This window comes from Coregonus clupeaformis, chromosome 23 (genome assembly GCF_020615455.1).
Source record: "Coregonus clupeaformis isolate EN_2021a chromosome 23, ASM2061545v1, whole genome shotgun sequence".
Lineage (NCBI taxonomy): Eukaryota > Metazoa > Chordata > Actinopteri > Salmoniformes > Salmonidae > Coregonus > Coregonus clupeaformis.
Window position 1 is genome coordinate 8818432 of NC_059214.1, and position 20830 is coordinate 8839261.

At 41.6% G+C, this 20830-nt stretch overlaps 1 protein-coding gene across 2 annotated transcripts in view; it reads right to left on the minus strand.

Moving 5' to 3' along the window:
• mycbp2 (MYC binding protein 2) overlaps window positions 1-20830 on the minus strand; it is a 318384-nt gene that overhangs the window by 97184 nt on the left and 200370 nt on the right. For both annotated transcript variants that reach the window (XM_041843995.2, XM_041843996.2), the window contains exons 38-42: window positions 18279-18379; window positions 12664-12882; window positions 2576-2798; window positions 2028-2146; window positions 495-582 (exon numbers count right to left, since the gene is read on the minus strand). In XM_041843995.2, coding sequence (XP_041699929.1) covers window positions 495-582; window positions 2028-2146; window positions 2576-2798; window positions 12664-12882; window positions 18279-18379 — 750 coding nt within the window. The remainder of the gene's footprint in view (window positions 1-494; window positions 583-2027; window positions 2147-2575; window positions 2799-12663; window positions 12883-18278; window positions 18380-20830) is intronic.

Consider the following 20830-nt stretch of genomic DNA (forward strand, 5'->3'; position numbering starts at 1 on the left):
AGAGTATAACATAGGATATGCCATTTGGTGCAAATTATAATCTTACATGCACTTATCATATACGTACATACAGTTCACAATTTCTTCTAAAATAAGATGAAATTGAAAAAAAAAAAACATTTGGTGTTCACACGTGTATTTGTTTGATTTAAAACTGCACAGTGAAATTGGAACCCTTGCAATGAAATTGAGATTTTTCCCTTTAAAGTCACAAATTGTCCTGGACTAAATTATTAACCAGTTTTGAAAAAAGAAAAAATAACAACATTCTGCTCCATTGCACTCCATTGTAAAGTGCAAGGGTGCCAATATATTGACCATATATTTGCACTTTAGCTGAGCATGAAAAAAGATGGTAAACTTAAATAATGAGAACTAAGCACCTGGTACTTGGTGTTGAAAGAATATGAGTTGATATATGTTCAATATCTTTTCACCTGTGTTCCCTATCAGTTCTACCATCTACCTGTATGTTCTTGTATGATCTCCCTCACCTATAGGCAGAGCCAGATCCTTCTTCATGAGAGCAGCAGCACACAAACTGCCCAAGTACGCCAACTCCTTCTCCAACTGGATAATACCCTGAAACACACACACACACACCAGTGTTAATTTTGGCCCTCTTTTTCAGATTTAGTCGAGTCATTTTGACTAAAATATCATTAAGCCTTAATAACATTTTTGTAATTTGAATAATGACGTGTCCCTTCCCATTGCTAAACAGAACTGCGCTGCGCATCCTTGCTGCTAATATTATGCTCGTCACTGAAAAGCTTTCAATCTCTCCAAAAACTCTTGTCCAGTCCATTTAGTTGTCAGATTTTTGTCAGAGATGATTTTGTCTTGTCTTGTTTTAGTCAACTGAAATGAAAAATCTTTTTTCTAGGTCTATTTAGTCATTTATAGTCAATGGCCACAGAAAAATTGATGTTTGACAAATATTATAGTCACTATTTTTGTTGATGAAATTAACACTGACACACACACACAGTGGGGTGCCTCAGTGAATACAGTATAATAAGTTAAGGTTTGAATTTTACAGGGAAACGTATCCATACTTCAACCAGTATTTTTAACATTTGACTTAAAGAGGAATATTACCCAATTTCAGTTTTTATATATGCATTCCATCAACTGACTTAATACTCTCAGATAAAGCAATAATTGACAACATTTCACGATTTCCTTCTTCATGACCGCTCGGATCTGAAACTTATTTAAAGATTCATCTGTGGATTCCTTTTTTCCACAAGTGTCTACAGTGATTGTAACTTCGTAGCAAGCAAGGGATAAATTCACTGCATTTTGAGTGCTCTAGCGAGAAGAGCACATGAATGGCTACCATCTTTGTCTCCTCTCTCCTTTCCCCCTGTCCACTCGGCACACTCAGACATGCAGTTCAACAGTGTCAAAGTTGCAGCTGCGAGCTGTGTTTAAATGCTGAAGCAACCAGATAAACACGCATGTAAATCACCACTGATCTGCATCTATACCAATAACTGAATATGTAGCACTTGCAATGTCTTTCCCTATCCTAATTCAAGCTTCAAAGCAAGCTGTGTTTTGTAAAGGAAACATATTTTTCCTTGTTGTAGGCTACGGGGCTGAATCATTGTGTGAACGTTATTAATAAAGTTTATGTATTTATTAGGGAACTTTCTCTGCTGCTCAGGAAAGCATGGGTCTCTTGCCCTCTTCGAGACGCATACAAGCTTGATGGGCTTCTCGTCAAATCACTCGGACAGCTCGAGAGGGGTGAAGGGATCAGGACACGATGAGTTGTGGAAATCAAGGCCTGGGATAGAGGCCAAGCTCGACAGTCATTACGAATTATTATCAATAATCATCAATTCAAGATTTTCCAACAGCATATCTAAATGTATAATTTGTTGTAAAAAAAAAATGATTTCTGAGCCGGAGAGCCTGAGCCGGAGATCTTCTGAGACAGTACAAGAATAAGAAAAGTTGGCAAATCTTGTTTTGGGGTAAACTACCCCTTTAACATGCAAAAACTAGTTCCCCCTTACCTCATCTGGTCCAGGGTTGAATTCGTATCCCACGGCAACACACTTGAAGCCATAGAAACAAGCCTTCTCGTCTTTTACGTAGTCAGAGGCCGTTTCCAAGGAGAACAGGGCCTCATTTCCTGGAATCCCAGAGGAAGAACACATGGGTGATACAGTGATATTGACAGCAGGGAGGACAGGGAGACTACTTTAATGTAGATTAGCTGAGATTAATTAATGCAGGTGGTTCAGCAGAGCTGTCCATTGAAGAGATTGAGCTGTCCCAAATCGATCAATAAGCTAACATTTGATTGGTTCAGATGATTTTTGTCCTTGCTTGTCATTTTAGTTAGCTAGTCAAATAAAATGCCTTCCTACTGAAACAAAAAAGCATCACCCAACAGGCAAATCTGTTTGAAACTAAGTCATTACAACCAGTTTTACCCACTCAGCATTAGCCACAGAACAATAATTACACATCTAACAAGGATCAAAGCTTAAAAATAAATAAACATTGTGTCAAAGAGTTTCATCTGACAGGAGGTGAAGAGTTGGACCTCTTATCTTACCTGGCAGCACTAGGACGGTGGTGGGCCAGCCATTGGAGCCGGAGATCTTCTTGAGCTCCACCCAGGTGTTGATGGTGTCGTGGGCCAGGGGCTTGGAGCCCAGGCTGGACAGGTGGAGCGAGCGGCTGGGGATGAGCAGGCGGAGGACATCCTCTGGCTGGGCCGTGCCACACTGGGGGTCAAATTCGATGGTGGTCCACCGCACGCAGTCCGGGAATGACACCTGAGGTGTGGAGGGGGAGAGGATGGTCAAAGCCATGAAACAATTAAAGGTAATCATCCTGCCTCATATATATACACATGTGCCTATGAACCAGAGTTACACTGTTAGCACTGAGGCAGTGTGCCCTAGCAGGAAGTCCACTGTGTGCAGCTCACCGTGCACTATCAGCTCCAATATAAATAACATGAGCAAGTCTACTTCTGAAAAACAATCAAGCAACCCAGAAAAGTGCTAAAAATAGCCCATATGAACATATGTAGCCAAAGAAACAAGGCTCATGAAGTCAATACCTTTCTTGTAACAGATGACATTCATATTCTGACTATCTCTGAAACTCACTTAGATAATACCTTTGATTATATGGGCGGCAGGTAGCTTAGTGGTTAAGAGCATTGTGCCAGTAACCGAAAGGTCGCTGGTTCTAATCCCCGAGCCGACTAGGTGAAACATCTGTCGATGTGCACTTGAGCAAGGCACTTAACCCTAATTGCTCATGTAAGTTGCTCTGGATAAGAGCGTCTGCTAAATGACAAAAAAAAAAAAAAAAAAAACTTATAAAGTGGTAGCAATAAATGGCTATAACTTCTACGGTAAAGAAGAAAAGCCAACGGGGGCAGTGTTACGGCCTATAATCAGAACCACATCCATGTAAAGCTTAGAGTATCTCATGTTAAATACTGTTGAAGTAATATGGCTACAGGTTCATCTGCCTCACCTAAAGCCCATTGTTGTGGGAAGCTGCTATAGACCACCAAGTGCTAACAGTCAGTATCTGGATAATATGTGTGAAATGCTTGATAATGTATGTGATATCAACAGAGAAGTATATTTTCTAGGTGATTTAAATAGACTGGCTTTCATCAAGCTACCCACTCAAGAAAAAGCTTCAAAAATGTAACCTGTGCCTGCAACCTGGTTCAGGTTGTCACTCAATCTACCAGGGTAGTTACAAATAGCACAGGAATGAAATCAACATGTATTGATCACATCTTTACTAATGCTGCAGAAATTTGCTTTAAAGCAGTATCCAAATCCATAGGATGTAGTGATCACATATAGGAGCCATATCTAGGTAAACAAAAGTTCCAAATGCTGGGCCTAATATAGTGTATAAGAGGTCATACAATACGTTTTGTAGTGATTCTTATGTTGATAATGTAAATAATATTGAGGAGCAACCAGACGCTGCTCTTGACACATTTATGAAATTGCTTATTCCAGTTACTAATAAGCATGCAACCATTAAGAAAAGGACTGTAAAAACGATTAAATCCCCTTGGATTGATGAGGAATTTAAAAATGGTATGGCAAATAAGTCTGGCAGCCCAATCGATTGGCAAACGTACTGCAAATTAAGAAATCATGTGACTAAACTAAATAAAAACTAAATAAAACTATACTTTGAAACAAAAATAAATGATATAAAGAATGATAGTAAAAAGCTTTGGAGCACCTTAAATGACATTTTGGGAAAAAAGGCAAACTTTTGCTCCATCATATTCATTGAATCAGATGGCTCATTCATCACAAAACCCACTGATATTGCCAAGTTACTTTTTCATTGGCAAGATAAGCAAACTTAGGCCAGCAACAAACGCTGACACTACATATCCAAGTAAGGTACCAGTCAAAAGTTTGGACACCTACTCATTCAAGGGTGTTTCTTATTTTTACTATTTTCTACATTGTAGAATAATAGTGGAGACATCAAAACTATGAAATAACACATATGGAATCATGTAGTAACCAAAAAAGTGTTATTATATTTTGGAGTCTTCAAAGTAGCCACCCTTTGCCTTGACAGTTTTGCAAACTCTTGGCATTCTCTCAACCAGCTTCATGAGGAACGCTTTTCCAACAGTCTTGAAAGAGTTCCCACATATGCTGAGCACTTGTTGGCTGCTTTTCCTTCATTCTGCGGTCCAACTAATTCCAAACCATCTGAAATGGGTTGAGATCGGGTGATTGTGGAGGCTAGGTCATTTGATGCAATACTCCATCACTCTCCTTGGTCAAATAGCCCTTACACAGCCTGGAGGTGTGTTTTGGGTCATTGTCCAGTTGAAAAACAAATTATAGTCCCACTAAGAGCAAACCAGATGGGATGGCGTATCGCTGCAGAATGATGTAGTAGCCATGCTGGTTAAGTGTCCTTTGAATTCTAAATAAATAACCCCCACACCATCACACCTCCTCCTCCATACTTCATGGTGGGAACCACACATTCGGAGATCATCCGTTCACCTACTCTGCGTCTCACAAAGACACGGCTGTTGGAACCAAAAATCTCAAATTTGGACTCATCAGACCAAAGAACAGATTTCCACCGGTCTAATGTCCATTGCTCATGTTTCTTGGCCCAAGCAAGTCTCTTATTCTTATTGGTGTCCTTTAGCAGTGGTTTCTTTGCAGCAATTCGACCACGAAGGCCTGATTCACGCAGTCTCCTCTGAACAGTTGATGTTGAGATGTGTCTGTTACTTGAACTCTGTGAAGCATTTATTTGGGCTGCAATTTGAGGTGCAGTTAACTCTAATGAACGTATCCTCTGCAGCAGAGGTAACTCTGGGTCTTCCTTTCCTGTGGCAGTCCTCGTGAGAGACAGCTTTATCATAGCACTTGATGGTTTTTGCGACTGCACTTGAAGAAACTTTCAAAGTTCTTGAAATGTTCTGTATTGACTGACCTTCATGTCTTAAAGTAATGATGGACTGTCGTTTCTCTTTGCTTATTTGAGCTGTTCTTGCTTTAATTTTGAATTTTACCAAATAGGGCTATCTTCTGTATACCACCCCTACCTTGTCACAACACAACTGATTGGCTCAAACGCATTAAGAAGGAAATTTTTAAAAAAAAAATAACTTTTAACAAGGCACACCTGTTAATTGAAATGCATTCCTGGTGACTACCTCATGAAGCTGGTTGAGAGAATGCCAAGAGCGTGCAAAGCTGTCATCAAGGCAAAGGGTGGCTACTTTGAAGAATATCAAATATAACATTTTAATTTGTTTAACACTTTTTTGGTTACTACATGATTCCATATGTGTTATGTCATAGTTTTGATGTCTTCACTATTATTCTACAATGTATAAAATAGTAAAAATGAATTTATAAAAAACCAGGAATTAATAGGTGTGTCCAAACTTTTGACTGGTACTGTATTTCTGACCAAATTATGAAAGACAACCATTGTACTTTTGAATTCCATAAAATGAGTGTGGAAGAGGTGAAAAAAGTATTGTTGTCTATGAACAATGACAAGCCACCGGGGTCTGACAATCTGGATGGAAAATTACTGAGGATAATAGCGGACGATAATGCCACATCTTCAATTTAAGCTGAGTAGAACGTGTGTGACCTCAGGCCTGGAGGGAAGCAAAAGTCATTCCACTCCCCAAGAATAGTAAAGCCCCCTTTACTGGCTCAAATAGCCGACCAACCAGCCTGTTACCAACCCTTAGTAAACTTCTGAAAAAAATTGTTTGACCAGATACAATGCTATTTTACATAAACAAATTGACAGACTTTTAGCACGCTTATAGGGAAGGACATTCAACAAGCACAGCACTTACACACAAATGACTGATGATTGGCTGAGAGAAACTGATGATAAAAATATTGTGGGGGCTGTTTTGTTAGACTTCAGTGCGACTTTTGAAATTATCGATCATAGTCTGCTTCTGGAAAAACGTATGTGTTATGGCTTTACACCCCCTGCTATATTGAGGATAAAGAGTTACCTGTCCAACAGAACACAGAGGGTGTTCTTTAATGGAAGCCTCTCAAACATAATCCAGGTAGAATCAGGAATTCCCCAGGGCAGCTGTTTAGGCTCCTTAATTTTTTCAATCTTTACTAACGACATGCCACTAGCTTGGAGTAAAGCCAGTGTGTCTATGTATGCGGATGACTTAACACAATATACAAGAACTGAAATGACTGCAACACTTAACAAATGGGTGGCACGGAATAAGTTAGTCCTAAATATTTCCTAAACTAAAAGCATTGTATTTGGGACAAATCATTCACTGAACCCTAAACCTTAATTACATCTTGTGGAAATTGAGCAAGTTGAGGTGATTAAACTGCTTGAAGTAACCCTGGATTGTAAACTGTCATGGTCAAAACATATTGGTAGATAAGTAGCTAAGTCTGTCCATAATAAAGCGTTCCTCTGCATTCTAGGTCCCACAGGCCCTAGTTTTGTCGTACCTAGACTACTGTTCAGTAGTGTGGTCAGGTGCCACAAAGAGGGCTCAGAACAGAGCAGCACGGCTGGCCCTTAAAAGTACACTGAGAGCTAACATTAATGATATGCATGTCAATCTCTAACGGCTCAAAGTGGAAGAGACATTGACGTCATCACTACCTGTTTTTGTAAGAAGTGTTGACAAGCTGAATGTACCGAGCTGTCTGTTTAAACTACTAGCACACAGCTCGGACACCCATGCATACCCCACAAGACATACCACCAGAGGTGTCCCGAACAGACTATGGGAGGCACACAGTAGTACATAGAGCCATGACTACATTGAACTCTATTCCACATCAAGTAACTGATGCTAGAAGTAGAATCAGATTTAGAAAACAGGTAAAAGTACACCTTATGGAACAGCGGGGACTGCCTTGGCAGAAGCTAATGGGGATCGCTAATAAATACAAATACATTGAGTGTACAAAACATTAAAAACACCTGCTCTTTCCATGACATAGACTGACCGGGTGAATCCAGGTGAAAGCTAAGATCACTTGTTAAATCCACTTCAATCAGTGTTGATGAAGGGGAGGAGACTGGTTAAAGAAAGATTCTTAAGCCTTGAGTCAATTGAAACATGTATTGTTCATGTGTGCCTTTCAGAGGATGAATGGGCAAGACAAAAGATTGAAGTGCCTTTGAACGGCGTATAGTAGTAGGCGCCAGGCGCACCGGTTTGTAACAAGAGCTGCAAAGCTGCTGGGTTTTTCATGCTCAACAGTTTCCCGTGTGTATCAAGAATGGTCCACCACCCAAAGGACATCCAGACACTTGACACAACTGTGGTAAGCATTGGAGTCAACATGGGCCAGCATCCCTGTGGAATGCTTTCGACACCTTGTAGAGTCCATGCCCCGATGAATTTAGGCTGTTCTGAGGGCAAGTGATATTAGGAAGGTGTTTTGTACACTCAAACTCAGCAAAAAAAGAAACGTCATCTCACTGTCAACTGTGTTTATTTTCAGCAAACTTAACATTTGTAAATATTTGTATGAACATAACAACATTCAACAACTGAGACATAAACTGAACAAGTTCCACAGACATGTGACTAACAGAAATTGAATAATGTGTCCCTGAAGAAAGAGGGGGGGTCATAATCAAAAGTAACAGTCAGTATCTGGTGTGGCCACCAGCTGCAATAAGTACCGCAGTGCATCTCCTCCTCATGGACTGCACCAGATTTGCCAGTTCTTGCTGTGAGATGTTACCCCACTCTTCCACCAAGGCACCTGCAAATTCCCAGACATTTCTGGGGGGAATGGCCCTAGCCCTCACCCTCCGATCTAACAGGTCCCAGATGTGCTCAATGGGATTGAGATCCGGGCTCTTCGCTGGCCATGGCAGAACACTGACATTCCAGTCTTGCAGGAAGTCACGCACAGAACGAGCAGTATGGCTTGTGGCATTGTCATGCTGGAGGGTCATGTCAGGATGAGCACCACATCGGGGAGGAGGATGTCTTCCCTGTAATGCACAGCGCTGAGATTGCCTGCAATGACAACAAGCTCAGTCCGATGATGCTGTGACACACCGCCACAGACCATGACGGACCCTCCACCTCCAAATCGATCCCGCTCCAGAGTACAGGCCTCGGTGTAACGCTCATTCCTTCGACGATAAACAAGAATCCGACCATCACCCCTGGTGAGACAAAACCGCGACTCGACAGTGAAGAGCACTTTTTGCCAGTCCTGTCTGGTCCAGCAACGGTGTTGCCAGTGATGTCTGGTGAGGACCTGCCTTACAACAGGCCTACAAGCCCTCAGTCCAGCCTCTCTCAGACTATTGCGGACAGTCTGAGCACTGATGGAGGGATTGTGCGTTCCTGGTGTAACTCAGGCAGTAGTTGTTGTCATCCTGTACTTGTCCCGCAGGTGTGATGTTCGGATGTACCGATCCTGTGCAGGTGTTGTTACACGTGGTCTGCCACTGCGAGGACGATCAGCTGTCCATCCTGTCTCCCTGTAGCGCTGTCTTAGGCATCTCACAGTACGGACATTGCAATGTATTTCCCTGGTCCTCATGCCTCTTTGCAGCTTGCCTAAGGCACGTTCACGCAGATGATCAGGGACCCAGGGCATCTTTCTTTTGGTGTGTTTCAGAGTCAGTAGAAAGGCCTCTTTAGTGTCCTAAGTTTTCATAACTGTGACCTTAAGTGACCTTAATTGCCTACCGTCTGTAAGCTGTTAGTGTCTTAACGACCGTTCCACAGGTGCATGTTCATGGTTCATTGAACAATAATAATAATAATAATATGCCATTTAGCAGACGCTTTTATCCAAAGCGACTTACAGTCATGCGTGCATACATTTTTTTGTGTATGGGTGGTCCCAGGGATCGAACCCACTACCTTGGCGTTACAAGCGCCGTGCTCTACCAGCTGAGCTACAGAGGACCACCAAGCATGGGAAACTGTGTTTAAACACTTTACAATGAAGATCTATGAAGTTCTTTGGATTTTTACGAAATATCTTTGAAAGACAGGGTCCTGAAAAGGGGACGTTTCTTTTTTTGCTGAGTATATATTTTATATACACACCCACAGTGCATTTGGAAAGTATTCAGACCCCTTTCTCCACATTTTTTACGTTACAGCCATATTCTAAAATGTATTAAATAAATGTTTTCCCTAATCAATCTACACCCCATAATAGCAAAGCGAAAACAGGTTTAGACATTTTTCCAAATGTATAAAAAAAAAAAAAAAAAAATACCTAATTTACGTAAGTATTCAGACCCTTTTCTATGATACTCGAAATTAAGCTCAGGTACATCCTATTTCCATTTATCATCCTTGACATGTTCATACCACTTGGAGTCCACCTGTGGTAAATTCAATTCATTGGACATGATTTGGAAAGGCACACACCTGTCTATATGAAGGTCCCACAGTTGACGGTGCATGTCAGAGCAAAAACCAAGCCATGAGGTCGAAGGAATTGTCCGTAGAGCTCCAAGACAGGATTGTGTTGAGGCACAGATCTGGGGAAAGGTACTAAAAACATTCTGCAGCATTGAAGGTCCCCAAGAACACAGTGGCCACCATCACTCTTAAATGGAAGATATTTGGAACCATCAAGACTCTTCCTAGAGCTGGCTGACCGGCCAAACTGAGCAATCGGTGGAGAAGGGCCTTGGTCAGGGAGGTGACCAAGAACCTGATGGTCACGCTGACAGAGCTCCTCTGTGGAGATGGGAGAACCTTCTAGAAGGACAACCATCTCTGCAGCACTCCACCAATCAGGCCTTTATGGTAGAGTGGCCAGACGGAAGCCACTCCTCAGTAAAAGGCACATGACAGCCCGCTTGGATTTTGACTTAGACCATGAAAAACAAGATTCTCTGGTCTGATGAAACCAAGATTGAACTCTTTGGCCTGAATGCCAAGCATCACGTCTGGAGGAAACCTGGCACCATCCCTACAGTGAAGCATGGTAGTGGCAGCATCATGTTGTGGGGATTTTCTTCAGCGGCAGGGATTGGAGACTAGTCAGGATCGAGAAAAAGATGAACGGAGCAAAGTACAGAGAGATCCTTGATGAAAACCTGCTCCAGAGCGCTCAGGATCTCAGACTGGGGCGAAGGTTCACCTTCCAACAGGACAACGACCCTAAGCACACAGCCAAGGCAAGCAGGAGTGGCTTCGGGACAAGTCTCTAAATGTCCTTGAGTGGCCCAGCCAGAGCCCGGACTTGAACCCGAACTAACATCTCTGGGGGAGACCTGAAAATAGCTGTGCAGCGACGCTCCCCATCCAACCTGACAGAGCTTGAGAGGATCTGCAGAGAAGTATGGGAAAAACTCCCCAAATACAGGTGTGCCAAGCTTGTAGCGTCATACCCAAGAAGACTTGAGTCTGTAATCGCTGCCAAAGGTGCTTCAACAAAGTACTGAGTAAAGGGTCTGAATACTTATATAAATAAGATATTTCAGTTATTATTATTTTTTAAATATATTTGCTAACATTTCTAAAAACCAATTTTTGCTTTGTCATTATGGGGTATTGTGTGTAGATTGATGAGGGGAAAAACACTATTTAATACATTTTAGAATAAGTCAAGGGGACTGAATACTTTCCGAATGCACTGTATATATACACACAATGAACAAAAATATAAAAGTAACATGTAAAGTGTTGGTCCTATGTTTCAAGCATTTTCAAGCTTATTTCACTCAAATTCTGTGCACACATTTGTTTACATCCTTGTTAGTGAGCATTTCTCCTTTGCCAAGATAATCCATCCACCTGACTGGTGTGTCATATCAAGAAGCTGATTAAACAGCATGATCAATACACAGGTGCACCTTGTTCTGGGGACAATAAAAGGCCACTCTAAAATGTGCAGTTTTGTCACACAACACAATGCCACAGATGTCTCAAGTTTTGAGGGAGCGTGCAATTGGCATGCTGACTGCAGGAATGTTCACCAGAGCTGTTGCCAGATAATTGAATGTTAATTTCTCTACCATAAGCCACCTCCCATGTCATTTTAGAGAATTTTGCAGGTCATCCAACCGGCCTCACAACCGCAGACCACATGTAACCACGCCAGCCCCAGGACCTCCACATCCGGGATCGTCTAAGACTAGCGTGTACGACGTTGTGTGGGCGAGCGGTTTGCTGATGTCAACGTTGTGAACAGAGTTACCCATGGTGGCGGTGGGGCTATGGTATGGGCAGGTATAAGCTACGGAGAACGAACACAATTGCATTTTATTTGTCGTGCCATTCATCCGCCGCCATCACCTCATGTTTCAGCATGATAATGCACGGTGCCATGTCGCAAGGATCTGTACACAATTCATGGAAGCTGAAAATGTCCCAGTTCTTCCATGTCCTGCATACTCACCAAACATGTCACCCATTGAGCATGTTTGGGATGCTATGGATCGACGTGTACAACTGCGTGTTCCAGTTTCCGCCAATATCCAACAACTTCGCACAGCCATTGAAGAGTAGTAGAACAACATTCCACAGGCCACAATCATCAGCCTGATCAACTCTATAAGAAGGAGATGTGTCACGCTGCTTGAGGCAAATGGTGGTACTGACTGGTTTTCTGATCCACGCCCCTACCTTTTTTTTAAGGTATATGTGACCAACAGATGCATATCTGTATTCCCAGTCATGTGAAATCCATAGATTAGGGTCTAATTTATTTATTTCAATTGACTGATTTCCTTAAATTGTTGCATGTTGTGTTTATAGTGTGCAAAGCTGTCATCAAGGCAAAGGGTGGCTATTTGAAGAATCTCAAATATAAAACATATTTTGATTTGTTTAACACTTTTTTGGTTACCACATGATTCAATATGTGTTATTTCATAGTTTTTATGTCGTCACTATTATTCTACAATATAGAAAATAGTAAAAATTAAGAAAAACCCTTGAATGAGTAGGTGTTCTAAAACATTTGACCGGTAGTGTGAGTGTGAATATATATATACACACATACATACACACACACACACATAGTTTTACATGTACTTTTTTATTTACCATTGACTAAGAATTCTTATGTTGGAAATAGTCCTACTGTACCGTGTGTGTGTGTGTGTGTGTGTGTGTGTGTGTGTGTTGTGTGCCAGTGAGCGTGTGTGCGTTACCTTATACTGCGCGACTCCGGCCTGCTTGTAAGGGTGGTCGCTCTCTATCACAGCATAGTGACTGGAGGTGGTGCAAGCTGATAGGCCCTGCTCAGGCAGGTTGCCCGTGGTGCTGTCTGTTGATTGGTTGGGGTTGAAAGCTGGTGGGGAATACTTCTGGTTCAGAGCAGAGGCAGCAGGAAGTAACTCCTGGACCAGACCAAAGACTTCCACTGCAGCCTGATGAGGAATGAGGAAAAAACATGAAATGAATCACAATGGTTCTTTCACTTAAAAAGGTAGACTTAGATGATGTTGATGTCTGAAAGCAGGACGATGACCCTCTGTGTATTGCGTGTATGGTCTTTAATCACATTTACATCTAAACACATAGGTAGGGTGTTAGGTGACGTAACAAACAATGGACGTTATGTGAGATTTTCATTAAATGTCACCATGTGGTCGTCAAAATACATAATAAATCATTTGAAAACATGAAAGTGGAAGTTTTTTTAACCATGTCTAAAAATCACATACTGTACATTATGATATTTACATGATATGAGCCCAAATGTAAAGTAAGTGCCGTGCTTAGAACATTCAATTCTGCAGGACAGCCTTTTTTATGAAACCCGCGAAATCGGTGTGTTCCTCACTCCATTTTAGTAAGCTCGATGTGACATTTTATTGCCAACAAGTATGGGAAAGTCCTGATGGTGTTTTATGGTCAACAGATGTCCTTTGAATAAATTATAAGGTCAAACTTTTTTTCCTTTGCTTCTGTCATTGATCTTTTCAGAGACAAAAGCATAGCAGCTTACAAAGTACTGCTTTGTAGCTACATTCTGGTGTATGGGTTGTCAGGGATTGGTCCAAACAAACATGGCGCCACCCGTTTTCATGACGAGATGCTAGCTAGTGTGAGGGAGTGTTTGTTGGCTTGATGCCATTTGCTGAGGTAACGCTCTGGGTGAGAGGCAGTGCTGCTTTGCGGTGTAAACTACCAGAATTCAGTGGCTTCTGCCCTACAATTGATAAAAACATAGCTACATACCAGTGAATTGAAAATGTGTCCCATCTATCTTTCTGTGCAGGTGGCTAGCAGGCAGCTCACTCGGAAACGGGGTAGTTTACCCTCCCATCACTAGAGTAACTTATCAACACCAAACATAACATTACAATGTAACCCAACTCAGGTGTAGGCCTACCTTAGAAGTAAGCTATGTTATTAGACTAATAGTGTAGCCTTCTGTGTTACTGTTCAGACTTATTGAGAAGTGTGTGTCTGTGTTAGGATGTGTGTGTGTGTGTGTGTGTGTGTGTGTGTGTGTGTAGTGTGGTGTGTGTAGTGTGTGAGTGTGTGTTTGGGGATGCTGAGATGTCTGTGTTTGGCTGTGTGTGTGTGTGTATTGGTGGGGGTGATGTGTGAGTGTGAGAATGCTGTGTGTGTGGGCTGTCTGGTTTGTGTGTGTATGCAGGTGGCATACACAGAAAGGCCCCAGAGTCTGCAACACCACTAAGCAAGGGGCACCACCAAGCAAACGGCACCATGAAGACCAAGGAGCTCTCCAAACAGGTCAGGGACAAAGTTGTGGAGAAGTACAGATCAGGGTTGGCTTATTTTTAAAAATCCGAAACTTTGAACATCCCACGGAGCACCATTAAATCCATTATTAAAAACTGGAAAACATATGGCACCACAACAAACCTGCCAAGAGAGGGCCGCCCACCAAAACTCACAGACCAGGCAAGGAGGGCATTAATCAGAGAGGCAACAAAGAGACCAAAGGTAACCCTGAAGGAGTTGCAAAGCGCCACAGCGGAGATTGGAGTATCTGTTCATAGAACCACTTTAAGCCGTACACTCCACAGAGCTGGGCTTTACGGAAGAGTGGCCAGAAAAAAGCCATTGCTTAAAGAAAAAAATAAGCAAACACGTTTGGTGTTCGCCAAAAAGCATGTGGGAGACTTCCCAAACATATGGAAGAAGGTACTCTGGTCAGATGAGACTAAAATTGAGCTTTTTGGCCATCAAGGAAAACGCTATGTCTGGCGCAAACCCAACACCTCTCATCACCCCGAGAACACCATCTCCACAGTGAAGCATGGTGTGGTGCATCATGCTGTGGGGATGTTTTTCATCGGCAGGGACTGGGAAAATGGTCAGAATTGAATGAATGATGGATGGCGCTAAATACAGGGAATTTCTTGAGGGAAACCTGTTTCAGTCTTCTAGAGATTTGAGACTGGGACAGAGGTTCACCATCCAGCAGGACAATGACCCTAAGCATACTGCTAAAGCAACACTCGAGTGGTTTAAGGGGAAATGTCTTGGAATGGCCTAGTCAAAGCCCAGACCTCAATCCAATTGAGAATCTGTGGTATGACTTAAAGATTGCTGTACACCAACGGAACCCATCCAACTTGAAGGAGCTGGAGCAGTTTTGCATTGAAGAATTGGCAAAAATCCCAGTGGCTAGATGTGCCAAGCTTATAGAGAGCAAGAGACTTGCAGCTGTAATTGCTGCAAAAGGTGGCTCTACAAAGTATTGACTTTGGGGGGTGTGAATAGTTATGCACGCTCAGGTTCTGTTTTTTTGTCTTATTTCTTGTTTGTTTCACAATAACAAATATTTTGCATCTTCAAAGTGGTATGCATGTTGTGTAAATCAAATGATACAAAGCCCCAAAAAATATATTTTAATTTCAGGGTGTAAGGCAACAAAATAGGAAAAATGCCAAGGGGGGTGAATAGTTTCGCAAGCCACTATGCATCTCTTCACACACAGTCCACATTGTTCCTTAAGGTGTAGTTTTGTGTTTTTTCAATCAAATGTTCAGGTTTGCATGAGTTATTTGATGTGGAATAGAGTTCCATGTAGTCATAACTCTGTGTAGTACTGGCCGTTTCCCGGAGTCTGTTCTGGACTTGGGGACCGGGAAGAAACCCCTGGTGGCATGTCTTGTGGGGTATGCATGGGTGTCCGAGCTGTGCGCTAGTCAATTGAACAGACAGCTCGGTACTCCCAACATGTCAATCCCTCTCACAAAGACAAGTAGTGATGTAGTCAATCTCTCCTCTACTTTGAGCCAGGAGAGATTGACATGCATGTAATTGATGTTAGCTCTCGGTGTACATTTAAGGGCCAGCCGTGGTGCTCTGTTCTGGGCCAACTGTATTTTTCCTACAGTTTCAGAACACCTACTCATTCAAGGATTTTTCTTTATTTGTACTATTTTCTACATTGTAGAATAATAGTGAAGACATCAAAACTATGAAATGACACAAATGATATATTTGAGATTTGAGATTCTTCAAAGTAGCCACGCTTTGCCTTGATGACAGCTTTGCACACTCTTGGCATTCTCTCAACCAGCTTCATGAGACAGACACCAGGAATGCATTTCAATTAACTGGTGTGCCTTAAAAGTTAATGTGTGGAATTTATTTCCTTCTTAATGCGTTTGAGCCAATCAGTAGTGTTGTGACAAGAAGATAGCCCTATTTGGTAAAATACCAAGTCCATATTATGTCAAGAACAGCTCAAATAAGCAAAGAGAAACGAGTGCAGTCGCAAAAACCATCAAGTGCTATGACGAAACTGGCTCTCATGAGCCACAGGAATGGAAGACCCAGAGTTACCTATGCTGCAGAGGATAAGTTCATTAGAGTTACCAGCCTCAGAAATTGCATCCCAAATAAATGCTTCACAGAGTTCAAGTAACTGACACATCTCAACATCAACTGTTCAGAGAAGACTGTGTGAATCAGGCCTTCATGGGTCGAATTACTGCAAAGAAACCACTACTAAAGGACACCAATAAGAAGAAGAGACTTGCTTGGGCGAAGAGACTTGCTTGGGCCAAGAAACACAAGCAATGGACATTAGACCGGTGGAAATGTGTTGTGAGACGCAGTGTGGGTGAACGGATGATCTCCGCATGTGTATTTCCCACTGTAAAGCATGGAGGAGGTGGTCTTATAGTGTGGGGGTGGCTTTGCTGGTGACACTGTCTGTGATTTATTTAGAATTCAAGGCACACTTAACCAGCATGGGTACCACAGCATCCTGCAGTGATACGCCATCCCATCTGGTTTGGGCTTAGTGGGACTATTATTTGTCTTTCAACAGGACAATGACCCAACACACACCTCAAGGCTGTTAAGGGCTATTTGACCAAGAAGGAGAGTGATGGAGTTCTGCATCAGAAGACCTGGCCTCCACAATCCCCCGACCTCAACCAAATTGAGATGGTTTGGGATAAGTCGGACCGCAGAGTAAACGAAAAGCAGCCAACAAGGGCTCAACATATGTGGGAACTCCTTCAAGACTGTTGGAAAAGCATTCCAGGTGAAGCTGGTTGAGAGAATGCCAAGAGTGTGCAAAGCTGTCATCAAGGCAAAGGGTGGCTATTTGAAGAATCTCAAATATAACATATATTTTCATTTATTTAACACTTTTTTGGTTACTACATGATTCCATGTGTGTTATTTCAAAGTTTTGATGTCTTCACTATTATTAAACAATGTAGAAAATAGCACAAATAAAGAAAAACCCTTGAATGAATAGGTGTTCTAAAACCTTTGACCGGTAGTGTATGTCCCTCTTTGTGGCACTTGACCATATGACTGGACAGCAGTCCAGGTGCGACAAAACTTGGGCATGTAGGACTTGTTTTGTTGATAGCCTTGTCAAGAAAGCAGAGCAGCACTTTATTATGGTCAGACTTCTCCCCAAATTAGCTACCATTGCATTAATATGTTTTGACCATGACAGTTTACAATCCAGAGTTACACCAAGCAGTTTAGTCTCCGCAATTTACAAATTATTTATTACAAGAGTCAGTTGAGGTTTAGGGTGTAGTTTGTCCCAAATACGATGCTTTCAGTTTTTAAAAAAATATTTGGTATTAGCTTATTTGCCACCCATTCTAAAACTGACTGCAGCTCTTTGTTAAGTTTTACAGTGATTTCACTTGCTGTGGTAGCTGACGTAGCTACACAGGCTTTACTCAGTGCCAGTTCATTAGTAAAGGGGCCTAGACAACTGCCCTGGGGAATGCCTGACACTACCTGGATTACGTTGGGAGATGCTTCCATTAAAGAACACCCTCTGTGTCCTGATACAGGTAACTCTCAATCCACGATATAGCAGGGTATGTAAAGCCATAACACATACATTTTCCAGCAGCAGATTATGATCAATAATGTCAACAGCTGCACTGAACTCTAACAAAACAGTTTATTTCAGCCAATCATCAGTCATTTGTGTAAGTGCTGTACATGTTGAGTGCTCCTCCCAATAAGCATACTGAAAGTCAGTTGTTAATTTGTTTACTGTGAAATAGCATTGTATCTGGTCAAACCATATTTTCCTAAAGTTTACTAAGGGTTGATAGGAGGCTGATTAGTCGGCTGTTTGAGCCAGTAAAGGGTGCTTTGCTATTCTTAGGTAGCGGAATGACTTTAGCTTCCCTCCAGGCCTGAAGCTGTAGCTTCAAAAAGAGTGTTAGGCTGGATCAATGTAGTTAATCTAGAAAAAAAAATCATTACTCTCACCTTGGGGACCTTTGACTAGATACAGCAGTAAAAAAAAGTATAACCTATTTCACAGACAACATTTACCACATCTCACCTTGGGTACTGAGGTAGCCACAGGGCCGATGTAGGCCAGGATGAGGGGGAGCAGCATGGAGAACAGACTGGAAGAGCTCAGCAGCTCAGGGATGTCCTCCGCTGCAGACAAGAGCACAGGTTTGAATTACACAGACATATAGGGCTGGTTTTCTTTTTTAAATGTTTTAACCATTATTTATACAGGGAATCCCAGTTGAGACCAGGGTCTCTTTTTCAATGGTGCCATGTGTTACAACAATCAACAATCCAAACAGTTCAAACAGATAAAATTACATACATAGCAGAAATTATTAGATTTTACAAGTGCAGTCCACAATGAATGTCCTGTATTAAAGTCTTAAAGTGACCTAATGAAACCAGGACATCCAACTCTAATATATCTTGGAATGTCATTCCAGGAATGAAGAACACTTTAACTAAAAGCAGGTTTGCCCAATTCAAAGGAGACATGGGGAACATCAAAGCAGCATACTTTGGGAGTGTGTCTGATAATCACTAGATCTACAGGACAGAAATGAAGTGAGGTAGACTGGGAGTGTTGCAGTGATTTCACTCGGTTAGTAGCTGACGTATATAGTGTTGCGTCATCCGCATACATAGACACACTGGCTTTACTCAAGGCCAGTGGCATGTCATTAGTAAAAATTGAACAAGTAAGGGGCCTAGACAGCTGCCCTGGGGAATTCCTGATTCTACATGGATTATGTTGGAGAGACTTCCATTAAAGAACACCCTCTGTGTTATGTTAGACAGGTAACTCTTTATCCACAATATAGCAGGGGGTGTAAAGCCATAACACATACATTTTTCCATCAGCAGACTATGATTGATAATGTCAAAAGCCGCACTGAGGTCTAACAAAACAGCTCCCACAATCTTTTTATCATCACTTTCTCTCAGCCAATCATCAGTCAATTGTATAAATGCCATGCTTGTTGAATGTCCTTCCCTACAAGCGTGCTGCAAGTCTGCTGTCAATTTGTTTACAGTAAAATAGCATTGTATCTGGTCAAACACAATATAAAAATATAAAAAAGTTTACTATGGGTTGGTAACAAGTGGATTGGTCATCTATTTGAGCCAGTAAAGGGGGCTTTACTAATCTTGGGTAGCAGAATGACTTTTGCTTCCCTCCAGGCCTGAGGGCACACACTTTCTAGAAGGCTTAGATTGAATATATGACAAATAGGAGTGGCAATATCGTCTGCTATTATCCTGAGTGATTTTCCATCCAAGTTGTCAGACCCCAGTGGCTTGTCATTGTTGACAGACAATTTTTTCACTTCTTCCACACTCACTTTACGGAATTCAAAATTACAATGCTTGTCTTTCATAATTTGATCAGTTATACTTGGATGTGTAGTATCAGCGTTTGTTGCTGACATTTCATGCCCAAGTTTGCTAATCTTGCCAATGAAAAATCATGATGAATGAGCCACCTGATGCAAAGAATGATGGAGCCGAGTTTGCCTTTTTGCCCAAAATTTCATTTAAGGCGCTCCAAAGCTTTTTACTATCATTCTTTATGTCATTTATCTTTGTTTCATAGTATAGTTTCTCCTTCTTTTTATTCAGTTTAGTCACATGACTTCTCAATTTGCAATACGTTTGCCAATCGGTTGTGCAGACAGAATTATTTGCCATTCCTTTTGCCGCATCCCTCTCAACCATAAATGTTTTCAATTACTCATCAATCCACGGGGATTTAACCATTTTTATAGTCATTTTCTTAAATGGGTGCAAGCTTATTAGTAACTGGAGTGTCAAGTGCAGCGTCTGGTTGCTACTCATGACACCACAGACCAACAAATATTATTTACATCAACAACATAGGAATCACTAGGTCTGGCTACTATATTGTGATCACTACATCCTATGGATTTGGATACTGCTTTAAAGCACATTTCTGCAGCATTAGTAAAGATGTGATCAATACATGTTGAGGATTTCATTCCTGTGCAGTATGCAACTACCCTGGTAGGTTGACTGATAACCTGAACCACTACAGTTTGAAGCTTTTTCTTGAGTGGGCAGCTTGACGAAAGCCAGTCAATATTTAAATCACCCAGAAAATATACCTCTGTTGATATCACATACATTATCAAGCATTTCACACAAGTTATCCAGATACTGACTGCTAGCCTATAGCTGCTACCCACCAAAATGGGCTTTAGGTGAGGCAGATGAACCTGTAGCCATATTACTTCAACTGTATTTAACATGAGATCCTCTCTAAGCTTTACAGAATGTGGTTCTGAATATAAACGGTAACACCTTTAGCATTTCTGTCATTTCTGTAGATGTTATAACCATATATTTCTACCACTGTATCAAAGGTATTAAGTGAGTTTCAGAGATAGGCAGAATATGAATGTCATCTGTTACTTGCAAATTATTGATTTAATGAACCTTGTTTCTTAAGCTACATATGTTAACGTGGGCTATTTTTAACACTTTTCTGGGATGCTTGATTGTTTTCATTGCTTTCCTGGGAAGCTTAGCAGAAGTAGACATGCTCGTGTTATTTATGTTAGTGCACACAGTGGACTT